General features: G+C 34.0%; 1 protein-coding gene across 8 annotated transcripts in view; it reads left to right on the top strand.

The window, feature by feature from the left end:
* The window catches only part of LOC125049319 (rho GTPase-activating protein 21), a 370,956-nt gene that overhangs the window by 46,860 nt on the left and 310,265 nt on the right, over positions 1-13,831 (top strand). For 7 of the 8 annotated variants that reach the window (XM_047648470.1, XM_047648474.1, XM_047648472.1 and 4 more), the window contains exon 3: positions 11,450-11,500. The exons of the other annotated variant lie outside the window; for it this stretch is intronic. In XM_047648470.1, coding sequence (XP_047504426.1) covers positions 11,450-11,500 — 51 coding nt within the window. The remainder of the gene's footprint in view (positions 1-11,449; positions 11,501-13,831) is intronic. 8 annotated transcript variants of the gene reach the window in all.

Genomic DNA, 13,831 nt, shown 5'->3' with positions numbered 1-13,831 from the left:
ACAATACTTTTATCTTATGCTTAATCTTAAAGTGATTAAAGTTTATGTATTATTTGTTGAAAGCACTTTTGAGTTAAGTTTCTTTTTATAGTAAAGGAAGTTCATATGATGTAACCCTTACCTTCCTATTCACATTTGAAAGTGATAAAAAAAGTATTTGAAATATTATTTTTATAGAAACAGTCATCTATAACATTAGATTAAGAGCCCTCTATAAGTTTTGTTACATACTAAATTAACATAATCGATAAATCTGTTTAGGTGTTCATACAAACTTTAGTACAAATTGTCATACTAGAATTGCGTATTTAATTTTTTTCTGAAAGAAAGAAATGTGTCTGCCCTACGTCAAAGTCATACATAATACCTGCTATACGGTTAAGGTATAATAATAATTAAGTCGATATTAACGGTTAATATAAAATCGCAATAAAATTATTTACATTTCGTTGTGAAACCCATGCGTTTTCGTAAAGTAGGTTAAAATACTGTCAAGATTGCAGACTTTTAACGACATAAGTGGCAAGTTTGAGAAATAATTAATTTCACTTCCATTAGCTGGGTTGGTAGTGGTTTGGAAACCCACCTCCAGGGTCTCTTATGCGGGTTGGAAGCCACCCTTGTTTTTAAACTCAGGATATGCTGTTGGCCATGCTGCGGCATTTTGCTCAAGCTCGTGGGACTCAAACTTAATTTACAACCCAACCCAATGAAACCTGACGGATGCCTTCAGTTTGCCAATGGGTGGAGGCAGGTAATAGCTTTGACGGCTCATTGGTCTAGTGGTTAGTACCCCTGACTGCGAATCCATGGGTCCCGGGTTCGATCCCCGGCTGAGACAAACATCGATGTGATGAGCATTTGGTGTTGTGCTTAGGTCTTGGGTGTTTAAATATGTATTTATATGTGTATCTATAATATGTATGTATATTTGTTGCCTAGTAGGTACCCATAACACAAGCTTCACCAGCTTACCATGGGATTAGGTCAATTGGTGTGAATTGGCCAATAAAAAATATAAAAAAAATAGCTGAGAACAAACCCACAACAAGTGGTTTACACCACCACGCACTTTAAGGAGTGGGACACATAATGAGATGTCTTCCTGTATCATCACGTGGAAAGCGAAAGGCTTGCTAGTTTAGAAATCGCTAAGACCTCTTATGTATTGTAAGTACAATTTTAAATGTTTTTCACATAAGATTGTTCGTACCAAGGGTACACATGTTATTGTACATATATTATATTGATAATACTATAGAAAAGTTGTGTTTTGTTATTAATTAAATTCTATATTATTAATATTATTATGCAACCTCGTAATTTGCTAATGACATATTAGGTACTCATTAGCCCTAAGATTAGATTTAACATTTTTATAAATTTTTATTTTGGTTGAAATATTTTGTTAGTTATTTATGTATTCGTTTATTAATACCTAAACATAACAATTTACAATTTTACCGCTATCACCATTTCAACCAATATCGAAATAACACTTAACACTCGAATTTCTTAACACCCATTCAAGAGTTTAATTAAGGATTATCGAATAAAGTGTCAACTGATATGTTTTCACTCTTGTTCGTTTTAATGGCAATAAATAAAATTGAGAGTATGCAATGAGTAATAAAATCAGTCGTTCTACGAGAAAGCTTATAATAAATAAGTTTATGTAACTTCGCTACACATTTTGGAAGGATTGAAATCAAGAAGTGTTCACGTTTAAACCTGTATCTTTATTTTAGTAATAAGTCTCAGTAGAAAACTGATATTTTTCTTTAGGTACTTTGGTAACGATTGTTGAGTTACAATTTCTTTAAACCGTTATAACAGCGGAGTACCCTGATGTACAGGTCTCCCTAGACTTAGGGAGCGTTCAAGTATTACGTAACGCAATTTTTGGAGATTATTGACCCTCCCCCCATGAAGTCGCCGTAACGTTTTTCAGCACTGTACCCAAGTCTAGTAAAACGTTTCGTGACCACCTAGTGACTCTTTAGTTACTATTATGTGGTGTAAGTAGAAAATAATATTAAAAATAACGCGTTATTCAATCCCCGTCCCGCATCGTAACGTTTTATAAAAGGACGTCTAAAACGTATTGGATTTGAGAGACGGGAGTCGTACAGGTAAAACCCTGAATTTGTCCCTGATTCCTCTAGTCTAGATTCAATCAAATGAAAGAATTCGTCAATCAAACTTCCAAGAGCTGTCAAACCATTTTTTCTGTATGACATATTTGACAGCGCTCAAGACGAGATTATAACTTGAGATAAGAAGTCTGTTAAGTCCGTAAAATAGTACATATTATATAAAGATTAAAATTATTGTTATCACAGAGTTTATAAATTTTAATTGTGAAATTTCGTTAAACAATGGATTTTTAATAATAATAATAGTGAATTTTAAATACACAGTATGACGTATGTATGCTCTGAAACATAGATAGCTCTCGGCGTTCATAAGCAAAGGACACTTTAAGCAGTAACGAACTGTGTATGTCGTAAAATATCAAAGACGTCTATTGTCTGACTTTTTAATTTATGACGCGAACAAAGGTACACTCTGTCTTTATCTTTTAACTTTCAAAGTAATAACGTTAAAGGTCACAGATAAAAAACAATGGAAGAATTGCGAAAATCATACATAAAATATTATCGTAAATAACTTATGTATAATATTTATATTAAAGTAACAGGAACTATGTTTTCCAGATGTTGCCTACCTGTAACTCGAGCGCCAACTTAGAGAATTTCAAAATTGGAATTCTAGATTCGAAATACAAATACCAATTTTCAAATGCAACAGTAATGTTTATAATGTGCCAGGACAAAAAAAAATTGTGTCAAAGGCGGTGTCATACGATTGTAGTAAGATTTTTAAGGCAGTTTTCCGCGCACCATCACTATGTGGAACCAGCTGCCCACCGATGTATTTCCGAACGAATTCGACTTAAGGTCCTTCAAGAAAAGAGCGTACCAATTCTTAAAATAATGCAACGCACAACCTCTGGCAATGTGTCTAAAGGCGGCGGTATCACTTAACATCAGGTACCTTTGCTCCTGTTTTAATTGTGTTGTGTTAAAATTAAACTAAATAACTTTATTAATATCGTGTTCCTAGTTTTTGAATTGTTAAAAAAAAAACAGTTTTACGAGAATATTCCTACAACGTGATTTCCTATAACACGGTCCGTTAATGTATACGGTTTACCTTAATAGGCTAATTTAATTCCTTAACCGTGCGGTTACCATATGATATAAGTTTTTATGAACAAATCGCAGGCAAAAGCTAGTATAAATATATGACTAATTAGTGCGCTGAGGCAATGACCTCATAAGGAACTGGCTTAACCAGAACCGTGTTTCCCGCCAAAACTGAAACCTTATACTTTTAAAATTCTGCGCGGGAGTCTCGATAACCGACAAGCGTCTACTATTTGTTTTCTTTACGTCTGAGGTTTTATTTAAAATGTCGGTTTGTAAGTGTTGATTTACATGTTAATGAAACTATTTTTTTTTTAATTGCATTATGGTAATTTTAAAGGTCGGATTTCTTTTTTCGCGATTTCCTTCTTGAAGAAGGCCTCAGCGTGTGACTCTCTGAGGTCGTAGGTTCGATCCCTGGCTGGGCACCCTAGTCCATTGAAAAGTTACATTTGGGGTTGCGTTTTTTAGAGGACGCAATTTTATTTATGGAACATGTAGGGGGGGTCAATACAAGCTTAACTCCAAGTTTGTGGGGTTGGCGTGCTTGTCCCCCGGCCGCCATCTTGGATAAAGGGGTCCAAAAACCATGTTTTTGGCTATATCTCCTGAACTATCCATCGTACATAAAACTTGCAAAGACACATTTTGTAGCAAATCGCTGTGTCTACGATTATGTCCATGTAACTTTTTATCATAAATCCAAAATTCAAAAAATTATTAATAAAAAAGTGATAGCTAGCTACCATTCTAATAACTGATTGATAATATAATTATGTCGAAGATTACCTTGTCTGTGGAATAGGCCTACTAGGAATACCAATAAGTAAAATTGTAGGAATAAAAAAAAATAAAAAAAAATATATTTGGAAAATTTGTTTAAAATAAACGAGAGATCTTAAAAGTAAGGTAAAACTGCTGTTTTGATCGGCTTGTCATGAGCATTGACGCACCTAGTCAACTTTAGAAATAGAAAATATTTTCACTTTTTTTACTTATAACTTTTTAAATTTTGGATTTATGATAAAAAGTTACATAAACATAATTGTAGGCACAGCGATTTGCTACAAAATGTGTCTTTACAAGTTAAATGTAGGATGGATAGTTTAGGAGATATAGCCAAAAACGTGGTTTTTGGACCCCTTTTTCCAAGATGGCGGCCGTGGGACAAGGGTGGCGACCCCACAAACTTGGTTTTAGCTTTACACTGACCCCCCCTACACATCAAAAAAATAAAATTGCGTCCTCTAAAAAACGCAAGGTTAGGCCTAAAAAATGTAACATTTCAATGGACTACCCATGGAGTTTCTTTCTATGAGCGCATTTATCAATCGTTTGAACATATACATATCTGTGGTCCATCTAAAAAGGTTGTACGTCTATTGATTCTCTTTTACTTTTTTATTTATTTATTTATACTTCGTTACAGTTATAGAAAAACAAATAATTATGTTATTTTACAATCAATAAATATGTTAGTTATACATAAAAATTATAACGTATGTAAGCAACGGGCGGCTTTTTCAGTAACAAGCGATATCTTCCAGACAACCCTAGAAAGGGAAAAAAACTAAAAAAGAAATATGATGCGTAAAATGCAAGAAGTGTATAACCAAATCTTATGAAAAAAATTATAGAATCACAAACTTTAATCTAAAATAATAAGAGCTTTTTTGTTTTTTTAGTCTATTAGTAATATTATTATATATATAATAAATATCCTGGAACTTAAAATAGCCATTTAATATCTTATCATTCAAGTTACTTTGTATATACTCGTAAACACGACAAAAATACACATGCTTAAAATTCAGTTAAATAATGCTTCAATATCTACCTGACATTAGACCCATAAAGTTAACTCCTATCAAAAGCGTGGGTGAAGGCCAAAGATCCCATTAGCGATAGACCTAGGTACTGTGTATATAAGATTTTATGTAAGTTTGTTTCATATTTTATTAGCGGTGTCAGTAGTTAATTCGGTGGTAGCGTGATTCGCTTGATAAATAGTCCATTACAAATTTTCAATCCTAACCAGCGGGTTTTTAGATAAGCTAATAACAAAAAAAAAAAAACAAAAATCATTTATTCATGTAGGTAATGTACACTTATGAACGTCAAAAAAAAAAGAAATATACATTAAATGTTTCTAATTTTACATTTACTGCCAGTTCTCAAACAAGGGCTTAGAACGGAAGAGAAGAACTGGCAATAAACTCTCCGCCACTCTTTTTAATCGCCAAGTTTTTGTTTTACACAACGTTTGTAAGGAGCTGCAACCATTATAATAGATGTTCAAACACCACCAAACAAACATAAATTAGAACCATAAATTATTATAATATTTTTTGGTAACCAATTGGCGACGTACCAGCGAACCCGCGAAACGATTATTCAAATTTTAAAGTTATTTTATTTTAAATATTTTTCATATTTTACTAAAGACAAAAGTGCGTAGTAAAAAATATAAACGTAATAGATATATATATGTCTCTGGCTATTAAAATGTGACAGATCTTCACGAAGAGCATTATTTGTTAAATGTCTTATCACGATCTTAACATAAAAGTCAAGGTTAGGAAGAGGATATTTTAATAAACCTGTTTTTCTCACGATTTTAACCTTTTTTAAGAACTACCAAGAACATTATAATATCTTTAGAAGATTGTTATAAAGTTTTAAATGCCAAAAATACAACCATGACAGAACTCATACACAATGAATATGTAAAGATGTTATATATTTAATAATGCAATATCGGTTTTTTATTAATTGTTAAATTTGTTTGAATTGACACCAATAATATGAAAGATGTTGACAAGTATAATATACTATGCAACCGTGGCAGGTAAAGTCTGGTTGAGTAGGCCTTGTCGTACCTGGACAAAATTCAATAGGTACAAGAGAAGGGACCAGTTAAAAGTACCCATAACCAACGAGTATGGTGAATGAAGGTAGAAGAAGCAAGCGAGGTATGTCAGGACAGTAGAAAGTAGACCCGTGGTCTCTGCCTACCCCTTGGGGGAAAAGGCTTTATTGTTATTCCAACTTTAGTCTAGTCATTGCTGTTTCTATGACCCGCGCACCTGACGGTCCTAAATTTGATCGGCAAAACACTTGTTTCGGTTTGCCAGGAAAGTTATCAGTGAAAGTCAAAGTCAAAATCATTTATTTATTCATATAGGTAAGACAATGTACACTTAATATAATATATGTATATATATATTATATATGAAATGCTTTAAATTTTACATTTACTGCCAGATCTTAAATCAAGGGCGTAGAACGGAAGAGAAGGCAATAAACTCTCCGCCAGTCTTTTTAATCGCCATGTTTTTTGTTTTACGCAACGTTTATATTATACCATGTTCCACATGACATCTTAAGTAATAAATACTGATAAAATAAATTAAAAACAAAGATTTGTCCTCTATCAGCAGGAGGCATGGTGAAGTAGGAGCACGCACTTACTCTCGTAGGAACAACACGCAAATACATAGTCGAAATAACTAACATGCAGAAGATGCTCTCTCTCTCTCTCTTCAGTAGCTCATGTCTAAGCGTCATGGTCAGAAAGGAAATATCTGGAGCGGAATATCTGTTTCCATTGGTTTCTGTCTCTCTCCTTACAGTGTCCAGTTTTGAGGAAGAGTCTTTCACTTGATCTGTCCATCTGGTCGGTCCATTTGGTAAACGGCTACGTGATATTTCCTTCTGTGTGCCTTTATGGTGCTACAGTTTCGATAATTCAATAATGATTTCTGCCACTCTTCTATTCTGAAGTATCACGCTTAAAGTTACAAGCACGAAAGTTACTTTAAATATCGTGCAAACATGTATTTTGTTCCACAATCGGAAATAGATCACACAATGAAAGGCCGAGGCCGCACAAAAGTACCGCTGGCAATTGTCTCAGCTGGCCTTTGCAAAATCGGCTATAATTTACTCCAGAATTGAGCGGTTTTGCTAAAGCACCCCATGATTTGTGTACACATAGCCTAGAGGGCGCTTTTCTACATTACTGTCTCGATTCCGAAATATATCGTTGTATGTCGAAATGAGAAGGAAATTGATGTTTTGTTTATCGGTTGATGTAATATGACTTTTTTCTAATAAATATAGTACCTATAATATATTTAAAAATATTTTTGCCAAATAATATGGATTTTCGTATTTATACCACAACTTGACGGGCTTGCAGACCCAGCAGTCTTAAAATTATACCTAGTTGAATCTATACACACACACACATATATATATATAAATGAATTACTGTTTGTTTGTCTCGCTAAAACTCGAGAATGGCTGGACCGATTTGGCTAATTATGATTTTGAAATAATTATGGAAGTTCAGGGAAAGGAAAATACTAAAACGGGTTTTTTCAATAAAACCTGTTCCAAACCGGGTAATATTTACGTCGTTTTTATGTCGTTTTGGAAATAAAAAGTTCTCACTTGGCTGTCATATTGTTATTTTCAGAAATTTGTGTTTCATAACTGTAGTATGAACGATCGCTTTGGTCTGTTTTAAAAATGTTGTATTAAGTTTTGACACAAATATATGTAGGTCATACGAAGTTCATTAGGTCATCTAGTAACTAGTGAAAACCTTAAAAAAGGGTACTGCTATTGTGAAAATTTCTCATAGTACGTAATCACTCACAATTATTATACCACATACTCTGGCATTGCATCTACAACCGCCAAAATATAAAGAAAAACGTGTTTAAGCACGGCCCACATTCATGTTTGTTGTTACCAAATAACTGTTTTTGAGTTGTTAGTGTCAATCATAAGTTCAATATCATATACCGTACGTACGTCGACGTAATGAATGTCATGTTAGAAAATTTAAATTGACCGTAAAAATCTCATGCGAAACTTCGTGTCGCTCTTACGTTTAACCAAAATGTTTCTAACTGCGTCGGTAACTGATTTAATCATGCTTAAAATCCTAATAATCTATGTGATATTGAGATAAAAATTGTTTTTACGTATATTACCTCCTTACCTCTTGATATCAGACGAGCTCAGTATTTATATTTATGTAAAAATATTATTTTTGAATTATCTTCTGCCTCGTAATTAGCTAATTATATATATTAATTATGACTCATTAACCCTAAGATTAGCATACACGCATACATTTTTAATGTTATTTTTTTATTTTACTTTTGTTTTAGTTTTTTTAGATGTTTTATTGTTTATTATTTATGCACTTCTTGTACTTTACCCTCCGCAGGCGTTCCTTATTTTATTTTTCCATACTAGGGTTGCCAGGAAAAAATAATTTAATTATTGCTTGTTAACAATAAGACTGTCCGTTGCCTAATAACTTATGTAACCTCCTTTTTTTATATCAATGTTTTTGTATAAAGTATTTTAAAATGTAATTATATAAATAAATATTACCTTGTTATTCAGTTTGGTAGATGTTTACCATTCTTTTTGATATGAAATTAGCAAAGTATTTATAGCGTTTACCTGAATATGAAAGCAGCGATGTTGAAGATATTTGGGCTAGGTTTAATTTTATGGGCCAGTACGTATACGTTTGTGTTGTATATTTACCACCTTCAACTTCTGAAAAATTGTATATAAACTGGTTTGATCATGTAAGTAATATTGTAAAGGTAGTTAGTAATAGCAATAAGATTTTAATATTAGGAGATTTCAATTTTTATAGCTGTAGTGAAAGTTGTATAATGAATTTTAACTGTTTCCTTGCTGAAATGGGCTTAACTCAGTTCAATAAAATATTGAATAAGAACGGCAGGGTATTAGATGCAGTCCTTACCGGTGAAGAGTCGAGTTACAGCAGTGTGAATGTGGTAGCGGTAGATTCAGGTGATGAGTTATCCCGAATTGACGCTCATCATCCACCCTTAAAAGTAACTCTTAATTACAATTTTTACCAGCCTGCGCAAACCCGTGAACCATCGAATATTACTAACGTAAATGAATGGAACTTTAATAAAGGAAATTTTTTGTCATTATTTTATATTCTTGAGGACGTAGACTGGAGTGAATTACTTGCTATTGATGATGTCGACGAAGCGGTGGAACATTTTAATAGCATTCTATATAGCTCTTTTGATCAATGTTTTCCTAGAAAAATTCGAAAGTTAACTAAACAAAGGGTCTACCCTGTATATTTTAATAATGAAATCATCACTAAGTTAAGAACTAAAGCGCAGCTCCATTGGCAGTGGAAATTTCTTAATGATAATAACGCGTGTTTAGAATTTAAACGTCTTAGGTCAATCATTAAGAATGACATTCGCAAAGCTAACATTAACTATTTACATACCATCTCATTAAATTTGGTTAATAAACCTACGCAATTTTGGCAATATATTCGTTCTCTTAGAAACCCAAAAGCTAAAGAGTCTGCAATTTCTTATAATGATGTTGAATATTATGGTTGTGACGCGGCAGAGGCATTTGCTAGTCACTTTAAATCGGTATTTCTGGCAGATCACCCGAAACTAATTCCAGAAACTGCCAATCATAATCCAAAAGCATACTCTAATCATTTTGATATCAAAAATTTCGAAACAGAAGTTATTATGCGTAGTGTAAATAAACTAAAATCTAATACACCTCCGGGTCCAGATATGATTCCGGCTTATATAATTAAAGGACTGGCAGAATATTTAATATTACCTATATCGCATATTTTCAATATTATTTTATATTCAGGGGTCTACCCAACGTTATGGAAGACATCCCGCGTGACCCCAGTTCCTAAAGCTGATTGTAGAAGCAGAGCTGAAAACTACAGGCCTATCGCGATTCTGTGTACGCTGGCGAAGGTGTTTGAAATGTCCTTACACTCATTAATGTTGCCTAAATGCATTCCCCACATCACTCCTTGCCAGCACGCCTTTCTTCCACGCAGATCAGTTAATACTAATCTATTGACTTTGGCTGACATGGTATCGCGTGAAATTGATAGGCGGTGTCAGGTGGATGTAGTGTATTTGGATTTCCACAAAGCGTTTGATAGAGTAGACAACGACATTCTTCTCCAAAAGCTGGCCGCAATTGGGTGTGGACCTGTTCTGCTTAAGTTTTTTTCTAGTTACCTATCAAATCGTAACCAATATGTTAAATATGGACAATATATCTCGCAGCCTTATCCGACAATTTCTGGTATTAGCCAGGGTTCAAACCTGGGACCGTTGCTATTTTTAATAATGATTAACGACCTTCCAAGCGTTATCAAATATTCCAAAATACTATTATTTGCTGACGACGTTAAGGTCTTTAAAATAATTGAGACTGACAATGATCGTCTGTGTATGCAACTTGATTTGGATGAACTGCTGCATTGGAGTGAATTAAATAAACTCCAATTCAACTATGACAAATGTGAAGTGATGACCTTTAGTGCCTCTCCGAATAAAATACTCTGCGACTATGGCATAGGATCGAAAGTTATTAGGCGCGTAGACAGAGTCCGCGACTTGGGTGTCCTTTTCGTGCCCGATCTTTCATTTGCGGAGCATATTCGGACGATTACGGATGCTGCTTTTAGGAGATTAGGGTTTGTCCTGCGAAATTCGGTTGGTCTGACGGACACTGCCACTAGGGTGCTATATTCATCATTAGTAAGACCAATTCTCGAAACCAGCTGCGTCATATGGTCCCCTTATGAAAGGTATTATGGGGATATGATTGAACGAGTTCAAAAGAAGTTCCTGAGAAATCTGTATAAAAGAAGATACAATTTCTTTCCTTACCTCTACCCTACAAAGTTCTTGATGGGGGTGTTAGGGTATAATTCATTAGAGCTTCGTAGGGATTTTTCGGTGGTCAGGTTTGGTTTGAGTGTAATTAAGAATGAAACGGAAAGCGCATACTTGCTGGGAGAGATCATGAGGCTATACGTCCCGGACAAATATTGCCGCTGCCGGAAACATAACCTTTTCGCTGTGCGTTCGGCTCGCACTGTCCAGCGACAACAAGCTCCCATTCCCCGGCTACTCTCACTGCTTAATGGGTTTCTCGACTCTTCACCGGAGAGCGACCTGTTTGGGAAGCTTATGGGGGAGGTATACTGTGCTTTCAGAGTGTACCTGGAGGGAATAAGGGGGTAATGCTACCCTGTGTTGTAAATCTTAATTGTATTTTATTGTATTGTTTATTGTTTTTTAGTCTAAGTTTGGCCATTGTGCTGTTATTAAATAAATAAATAAATAAATAAATAAATAAATAAATCTTTTTTTTTTCAACAGGTAAGAGCCGAACCCCCCAACAGCCAACTTTCGAAACAGTGCCATTAAATGGTAAGTATTTTATTATTAAATAATAATCCAAATCCACTACAATTCTAAATAGCTTAGCCACAGAATCCATCCTCATTATTCTTTGATTAGTTTTATTTCATAGACAAGAAGGTGCTTTCCTTCACGGTACTAAGGAGTGTTAGATGGGTATGGACAGAAAGTCCATAAGTGGCCGGGGAACTTTAAAGATAGAGTCGCACGCTGAAGAAAAGTTCACTTAATTAGGCTTAATGCTTTCCAAAATTTCTGTACTCTTTACTAAGACTTTGATTGTTTTTAACTGTTTATTTACATTCTGAAACATAGGTTATGTCGTGTATTTATATATTCTTGGTATTTTTGTATATTTTAATATAATTAATGTAAAATATGCTGCAATTGTCTCAATTCTTGATACAGAAGCTTATAGTACAAAACAAATAATAATATAACAAAAAATAAATACAACTAAAACGCAGTCATCATTTGAAGTCATAAAACAATGTATGTTCCATACATTTATAATATTTAATAGCTGTGAGGTCCAAAAGAGCTGATTAAAATATCTACAAACATAACTTTTATTATTGTTTATAAATACTTACACTGCAATGATTTGTTAACATTATTAACTACTTAATATTGATAAAAATGTGACATTAAAAATTTGGTTAGTGTAGAAAAATTGTATACATTAAATTGAATTATATTTTATTAGAATTAATCTCCGCCATTTCTGTCGGATCCTAGTACCTCGATGCTATATTCTATGTATGTTAATAAGCCATGGTCGCCAAGACTACATAGTAAGTAATATTTTTTTGCAGTGATATTAAAATGCGATATTTTTAGCTAAGATTTTCTAAGATGGCTCGTGGCTTAAGCGTTGACTCTTATTCCTGAGGTGGTGGATTCTGTGCATCAAACTTCTGATCAGACAGATTTTGTCTATGTGCGCATTTAACACTCGCACGGCGAAGGAAAATGTGGACGTCATGTGTTAGACAAAGAAGGCTCATCGAAATTATTAGAAAAAACAAATGAAGACGAAACGGATACAGGAATCTGAGGCCTAAAAACTAGCAACTAGTTTTATATTTATTTAAACCATTACAAAATTAATTCTCTTTCATTTTAGTTTATAAATGGAAAGTTAGAAATAGACTATAGAATTAATAACATTGTTCGTTCAACACGTTTCTTTGACCTACAAAGCCCTTCGTTCTAGTTTCGTTAATTTATTTTTAATTAGATGTTGTTATAGTTGATTGATAAGTTATAGTAACGGAAATAGTGATGTTTATATGAATAAAAGTAGTTTAAAATTTGGACTTTATTTAGAGATATAAATTTTTAATAATGCGGCTTATTAAATTGATAAATTTACCATGATTGTTTGGAATAAAATCTAGATTTTAATTTGTAATGTTTTTTCCTGTTTTTAACAGATACTTAATTTAAAAGTTCGTTGCTCTCGTCAATTATTAGTTGAAATTGTTTTGGAGAGTGTGTAGACGAATTGTTCGAAAATGTATCCAGCTGAGTCTCATCGAATGTCGAGGCAGAATATGAAATACCACCCATATCACCTCACCATCCGTCATTCCACAACTTAGCGTTTTTGCACGCGCACCACCACTATTTGGGACCGGATACCCGCGAGGTTTTCCGAACCAATACGTAAAAAGCGTACCAATTCTTAAAAGGCCGGCAACACACGCGAGCCTCTGGCATTGAGTGTCCATGGGTAGTATTACTAAACATCAGGTCAGCCTCCTGGCGGTCGTTCAAGTATTTCGTAACCATATTTACTGCAATTTATCCCCCTCCCCCTCTTGTCAGCAAAAATAAGCAAATCTCTCAAAAATAATAGTACATAAACGTATTATTTTTTTGTTGGGATTCTCGAAAATGCATTTCGTTTTCAAGCATAGACAATGAGTTGACGTAATCATCAAATAAGAAAATCAAAGACCCCCTCCCCCTATAGTGCTTACGTAATACATGAACCCCTGCCCGCCAGCCCGTTCTATAAAAAGCTGATTAAACTCGATTCCGGACCCAATGAAGTCAGTACAGCTAATTAAATTATGGGGTATACCTGCTGTTGCATGTATACTTTGTATATTAATATTTTGTTTCCCGTTTAACGAACATGACATCGGAATAGTACTCAGTGCTTCATTGTAAATAACATGTACATCTGCCAATAAGGAGTGTCGACCGGGGAACACAAAGACATTGATAAGGATAAGAGTGTCCGTAAACACGCTAAATTACGTGTTTTATCATTTATAGTATTTAAATACTGTCATTTACAGTTATCACACAATTTAAATTTGTGATAGCGAC

This window comes from Pieris napi, chromosome 5 (genome assembly GCF_905475465.1).
Source record: "Pieris napi chromosome 5, ilPieNapi1.2, whole genome shotgun sequence".
Taxonomy (NCBI): domain Eukaryota; kingdom Metazoa; phylum Arthropoda; class Insecta; order Lepidoptera; family Pieridae; genus Pieris; species Pieris napi.
Note: the sequence above shows the minus strand (reverse complement) of the source record. Positions and strands in the feature narration are given on the sequence as shown.